A 6,939-nucleotide genomic window follows, 5' to 3' on the forward strand; every position below is an offset into this window, starting at 1 on the left:
CTCAAGACTGCTGCAAATCTAAATGTGATTTCTGTAACACCGGCTAATAGCTGAAGTGTGGTGTAACTCACTGAGGTGATGGTGGTGTCTTTTTCAGCAAGCTCCTGTCTGTGTCTGGCCATCATCTCTTTGATCTCCAGCTCCTTCATGATCTTCTCCTTCTCCAGGTCGGAATACTGCTCCTCCGCAATGGAGCGCGCCAGCTGCTCGGAGTCAGCTTTCGTTAGTGTGATCTCCAACTGGGCCGCAAGAGAATCCCTGAGAATAAGATATGAGAAAAAGGTATACCGAATTTAAACTAACATGTACACAATACATACTTTCAATTTGCAATGTGTTAAAAAAAAATAAACTGGTATTTTGACACAAAAAATATATATATTGACATGTAATGAAAATTGTTTAAATTCTGTCATTTAAATTTTAATAATGAAACTGAACACATTTTGCACACTAGGCTATGGTTTTTCTGCTTGTTATTGAATATATATCTCACCTTTCCTCCTGAAGCTCCTGTAGGTTCTGTTGCATGTCTTTATAGAGTTTATTTTTCTCCTCACACTCTTCCTTCAGCTCCCGCACCTGTGTCTTGTACAGCGTCTACACACAAATGCACAGGCACACACACACACACACACACACATACATACACAGTCATGTTAGACCTTTGAGTGTTTAGGATCACAGAAAATTATCTAATACATGTATAATTATTTCAATGTTTTTGCAAAAACAGAAGAGGTTCTCAATCACAAACTTAAGTTGTGTGTTTGTGAGTAAGGTAATGAATATTCAGTGAGTTCAAATGCATGTGTTGCATACTTGCGCAGTTCCATATTTTGTTTTTCCAGGCTACGTTTGATTTCCAACAGGTGGTTTATCTCCTGTTTGAGCTGTTTCTCTGATGTTCGCAGGGTGCTGAGCTGCTGGTTCAGAATCTTCAGGTCATTCTGAGTCAAAGTGCGTTTCTGAACCTCTTGCTCGATCTTCAGACTCAGATCCTTCACCTAGAGAGAGAGAGAGAGAGAGAGAGAGAAAGCAGGAGAGTCTATTTAACTTTTTTGCAACAACTTTTATTGCGATGGAAAAAACAACAAGTTTTTGTTATATATGATAAACATGCTTCAAGTGAAATGACCGGCTCTGCATGTCAAAAATACACAAGTAAAAAACGACTTTCCATTATAATACAAAGGAACAGGTATATTTACATATTTTTGTGGAAACCATGATGCTTTTTTTCAGGATTCTTTGATGAATAAAAAGTTCAAAAGAACAGCATTTATTTGAAACAGAAATGTTTTGTAACACCATAAATATCTTCTCTATCACTTTTAATCATTTTAATGCATCCCTGGCCTTGCAGAATAAAAGTATTTAAAAAAAAAAAAACATACTGACGCCCAACTGATTTTTTAACAGTAGTGTAAATAAATAAATAAATAAATGCAAAATACAGTTTCATGTCCAGTAAGAGACATTTACAGCCAGTACATTTTCTCAGTTTACTGGCCATCTGCAGTTGTTGCAAAAATACATTTATATCCTCCACGCACCTCTTCTGTGAGTCTCTCCTTGTGTCGTCGCAGTTCCTCTAGTTTCTGCAGTGACTGTTTATAGTCGCAGTCAAGCATGGAGTTCTTCTTCTCCAGTTCTAACACCCTGTTCTCCACACGCAGTTTAGAGGAACGCTCCTCCTGCAGCTTCTGTTCCAGCTCTAGGTGAACACACACACACAGACAGACACGTTAACCAGCCATAAAATCTTTGTTAAATGTTTTAGAAAACCAGCAATTTCTCAATCAAATCTCCTTGAATGTAGCTCTTGACTAAACCACCGACTCTAAATCTAAAACACTATATTCTCCACGTAAACTTTACTGTCAAGCTTCCTGTTTTAATAGGAAATATGGAAACAAAAAAAAAGTTCATTTCAATGGATCTTTAATCTCTTTAAACTCTCATACCCTTCACAGCCCCAGATTTCGCTCCTTCGATGGACTCGCTGATTTTGTTCTTGTCAGCAAGTCGAGCTTTTGTGGCCTTGTGTGCCGCCTCCTCCTGCTCCAAACCCTGCTGCAACATCTTCAGCTTATAGGTCATGTCAATCTGGTTATTGCTCTTCTCCTATTGGGTGCATAAAACGAGGGGGAGGGACATTAGAAGAGCGGTTGGACATAAAATGCAATTAACAGTGAGTAAACCCCAGTAAATCAAGTCTGTAGCTTTCTAATAGCCATTTGTGTACAACATTATTTCAGCTGGGAATGCTGGGAATGATCAACACTGTGCGAGGAAGGCATTAATGACGTTTGAATCCACAACAGTAGCCTATAATGATGTCACAACTGTCTCAACAAGGAAGGAGGGAAATGAGAATGACTTGTTTACCTTTTCCAGGTCTGTAAGCTTCTCCTGAAGTTGCCTCTTCTCCGTCTCAGCTTTAGATAGTGCCTGTCTCACCTGTTTCACTTCCTCCTCCAAACCAGATATGCGTACTGCGGACAAGAGGTGGAATGTGGATGAATATGGTTAAGTGTGAAATTAACACATTCAAAACGGAGGATATGCACTTACCCTGTAGATCAGAGATAGTCTCAGAGCCCTGGGTTTGCTCTCGTTTCTCTGTGTCCAGCGCGGCCTGCAGGCTGATGTTCTCCCTCTCCAGCATGAGTTTGCTGTTCTCTAGCATGCAGCATTTGTCCTGCAGTTCTCTCACGTGAGCCTCCAGCTGCTGCAGCTGTTTTGAGCTCTCTGTTTGAGATTTACGCAGTCGCGCAGCAGCATCAGATTCTGCCCGCAGTAACGCATTTGCCTCATCCAGCTGCCAGAGAGAGAAAGAGAGAGTTTATAATGGGGACATGACACTATGTCTCTAGGATCACTCTGTTACTTGATCACACATGAGAAAAACACATAGCCACGTGTTGCTCCAGGAAGACTGAAATCCTGGGAACTCTACTTTTAAGTAACTGAATGATGCTTTTAACAGATGCTGTATTAATCTGACTTAAGACTATGCGACAAAATGTCACAAGTATAAAATATTCACATAAATGTTTAATTTCCAAACCATTAAAAAAAGTGACAAATAAATATTTAAATATTTATTACATAATACACTTATTTATTATACATATTATATTAATTACAGTTTAAACATTTGGGGTTGTAAGTCTCTTTTGCTCACCCAGGCTGGATTTATTTGATCAAAAATACAGTAAAAACAGTAATAGTGAAAAATTATTACAATTTAAAATAACTTTTCTATTTTAATATTTAAATAACTGTCTTCTGTATTTTAAGATGTAAATTATTCCTGGGATGGCAAAGCTAAAATTTCAGCTTCCATTATTCCAGTCTTCAGTGTCACATGATCACTCAGTTTTTTCAGGATTCTATGTGAACAGAACGTTCAAATACCATTTTTTTAATATTTTTAATATCACGTTATAATTGTCTTTACAGGCACTTTTGATCAATTTAATGCATCCTTGCTGAATAAAAGCATTAATTTCTTAAAAAAAGAAAACTTACTGACCCCCAATTGTTTGAACAGCTATATATATGTATGTATGTGTGTGTGTTTTTCTCTAACCCACAAACCTGTTTCTGCAGGTGGATGTTCTTCTCATTGGAGATGTGCGAGTTCTGGTTTTTCTTCTTCATTTCATCCAGCTGATCCCTCAGACTGTTCACTTCGTTCTCCAGGCAGCGTTTGCGGTCGGCTTCACTCTCTGCCCTGCGATGACTCTCTACGCTCTTGTGCTGTAGGAGAGCTTTCTCTCTCTCCAACTGTCTCAGAGTCGCCTCCAACCCTTTTCTGCTATTTATCTATAAACATATGTGGTAAGATTACTGCATATTCCTGCACACAAATTGCTGAGATCTCAGAGGTGAAACACCCACTCACTTCTTCATCAAGCTCTTTGGTGATCTTCTCTAGGCGGCTACAGTTGCTTCTGTATTTTTGCTCCAGCTCATCCTTGGCCTGCATTTCATTGTTGAGCTGCTCTTCTAGAGAATGAAGTTTCTTCTGGAGCTGAGTGGAAAATAAAGCAATTTAATATGGTATAAATCTCTTAAATATATAAATTACCTAACTAGGGATGCGCCGATCCGATATTCATATCGGGTATCGGCTCCGATAGTGCCATTTTTCTCGGATCGGGTATCGGTCAGAGAGGGCCGATCCAAATCCGAGATTTTTTTTTTTTTTTTTTCTCCCACTGTGTGAATTATTCTGTGTTACTTCTGAAGCCATATGATAGCTTAAAGTCAATACCGAACCCTAGGTATCGGAATCAGTATCGGAGGCGAAAAAGGCGGATCGGAGCATCCCTATACCTAACAAGATCTACATATTAAGCAGAGAGAAAGTGAATACTTACTGCTAAATTGTCCTGTGGGTAATAAAAATAGAAAGAAAGAAACATTTTTTTACAACCAATGCTGCAAGAAGCACTAATCAGTTTAAGTCCAAGTCTCATATTAAGTCTCTAACCACCAGAGACTACTGTATGATGTAAATCCAGTCTCTACAGAGCATAATGCAGTTAAATTAAATGTATAAGCTGACGAAGGTGGGAGTGTATCTGTGTCATACCTCTGTCTTGGATGCTGGGTGATCTTTTTTCATTGCTGAACTGTTAACAGCATTCAACAACCTACACAAAAACACATCAGGTAATCTGTGACGGTAGTTATCAACTGGTTTTGCATCAGGACAACAAGTACAGATCCAACACTGACTGTACCAAGAAATGGTTTATTGTGCAAAAGTGAAAAAAAAATCTGGTCTTACTGGTCTTCTTTAAAGTAGGTGAACCCCACAAATGGCAGCTGATTGCCAATGAAGGCTTTGGATGTGGGAAAGGTCTCTAATTCTCCTTTATCTTCCTCTATCTCATCGAAATTACTGGTGTCTATGTCACTGCTCAGCTCTGGAACCACAGGTGCTGCAGCTGGAGAGAGAAAGGACAAAAAAGGGTAACTGTGCGTTTATAACAGCTGATGTAAACAACACCGATAGTAGAGATAATAACAATAATAATATTGCTCATAAATGTACACTTCTACCTCACAGTCTTGCTTTGTCTTTAGTTGGGTAACACTGGAATACGAATGTATTGAGCACAGTTATTATAGTTTTAGAACTTTTTCTTTTTCATTTTCATTTTGTTTTTTATTTTTTTATATCAGTTTAAATATGCTTGTTTTAATGGGACATAAATAGTTGAGGTGTGCACTAATATTAATACTGAATACGAGTACTAAAAATATTTTCTGCAAAATGTCATAGTTTCTAAAGAGAGATCTTTTGAAAGAACACTTCTTATTCAAAGAATGATATCAATACCCTTGTGAAAAATTACTAAATTAAAAACAAACAAATAAATAAAAAAAGTGTTACAGAAATAATACACTTTCAAACAACATCTAAACTAACTAAATGGAAAGTTTTTGGACATTTAACTGCATGTTAGTTTAAACTAAATGCAATCAGCTGAACTTTTCCAACTCTTCTCAATATTTCTATTGAATAAATATAAATATTTCTATTAGAGCCCGACCGATATATCGTTTTGCCGATATTATCGGCCGATATGAGCCTGTTGCCGATATATCGGTATCGGCAAATATGTCGCCGATATGAAAATTTTTTTTTACAGAAGATATAATGCAGATAAAATGCTTGGCATTGTGTAATTACTTAGTTTGTCCAGCAGAGCACACTCCATTGTTTGCTACTGGCGACCTGGATGAAACGCTTTTGAAGCTTAAGTCTATGGAAAACCATTGAAACTTTGAACGGCCATATCTCCGTAACGGCGCAGCGAATCCGTACCAAATTCGGAGGATCCCTTCAGCTCGAGGAACCCTCTCGAATGCGAATCGAGTGTACGTCTAGAGGCCCGCTTTCGAATGAGACCACCCCCGCGTCGATAGCCCCCCGGGTTCGGGAGTTACAGGTGGTTAAATTGATCGGCACCGACCGATCAAGCGATCCCGGGGAGCTACCAACGCACGGAGGGTGGCGTTCGAGAGGGCTCCTCTAGCTGAAGGGATTCCCCAAATTTGGTGGAGATCCACCGGCGCGTTCGCGAGATAGTGACACCAGTCAACACTTTCACTTCAGTAAGGAGGTCTCTGGTGGTTAAATTGATCGGCACCGACCGATCAAGCGATCCCGGGGAGCTACCAACGCACGGAGGGTGGCGTTCGAGAGGGCTCCTCTAGCTGAAGGGATTCCCCAAATTTGGTGGAGATCCACCGGCGCGTTCGCGAGATAGTGACACCAGTCAACACTTTCACTTCAGTAAGGGCTTGTTCAGGCAGCAGCATTCAAGCATTGTCTTTTTCGACCATAAGTGCCCTGTGAAGTGGACTTCACATGAAATTCCGCCATGATTCCAGTTCCAAATATCGGCCGATATATCGATATCGGCCTTTTTTGAACTCCCTAATATCGGTATCGGTCCCAAAAAAACCCATATCGGTCGGGCTCTAATAGTAGGTTTGTTTATTTTTTCTAGTTGTACCGAAATCGTATCGAACCGTGACCCCCGAACCGAGGTACACATCTGTGTACCATTCCACCCCTAATATATATATATATATATATATATACACACACACACACACAACCATTCAAAAGTTTGGAATCAGTAAGATTTTTAAAGTTTTTTTAAAGAAGTCTCTTATGCTCATCAAGGATGTGTTTATTTGATCAAAAATACAGAAAAAAACTAACATTGCAAAATGTTATTACAATATAAAATAATGGTTTCTATTTTAATATCCTTTAAAATAAAATGTATTCCTATGATGCAGCACTGAATTTCCATCAGCCATTACTCCAGTATAAAGTGTCACATGATCCTTCAGAAATCATTCTAATATGCTGATTTATTATTAGAATTATCAATGTTGGCAACA

At 38.9% G+C, this 6,939-nt stretch overlaps 1 protein-coding gene across 1 annotated transcript in view; it reads right to left on the reverse strand.

The window, feature by feature from the left end:
- LOC107681539 (rho-associated protein kinase 2-like) overlaps positions 1 to 6,939 on the reverse strand; it is a 54,794-nt gene that overhangs the window by 9,485 nt on the left and 38,370 nt on the right. Inside the window, 12 exon segments of the mRNA XM_016477844.1 lie at positions 72 to 258; positions 497 to 600; positions 729 to 1,007; positions 1,557 to 1,717; positions 1,968 to 2,127; positions 2,392 to 2,498; positions 2,578 to 2,824; positions 3,607 to 3,834; positions 3,914 to 4,042; positions 4,392 to 4,403; positions 4,607 to 4,667; positions 4,805 to 4,964. Of these exon segments, the coding sequence (XP_016333330.1) occupies positions 72 to 258; positions 497 to 600; positions 729 to 1,007; positions 1,557 to 1,717; positions 1,968 to 2,127; positions 2,392 to 2,498; positions 2,578 to 2,824; positions 3,607 to 3,834; positions 3,914 to 4,042; positions 4,392 to 4,403; positions 4,607 to 4,667; positions 4,805 to 4,964 (1,835 nt within the window).

Source organism: Sinocyclocheilus anshuiensis, unplaced genomic scaffold (assembly GCF_001515605.1).
Source record: "Sinocyclocheilus anshuiensis isolate Anshui unplaced genomic scaffold, SAMN03320099.WGS_v1.1 scaffold2334, whole genome shotgun sequence".
Taxonomy (NCBI): Eukaryota; Metazoa; Chordata; class Actinopteri; order Cypriniformes; family Cyprinidae; genus Sinocyclocheilus; species Sinocyclocheilus anshuiensis.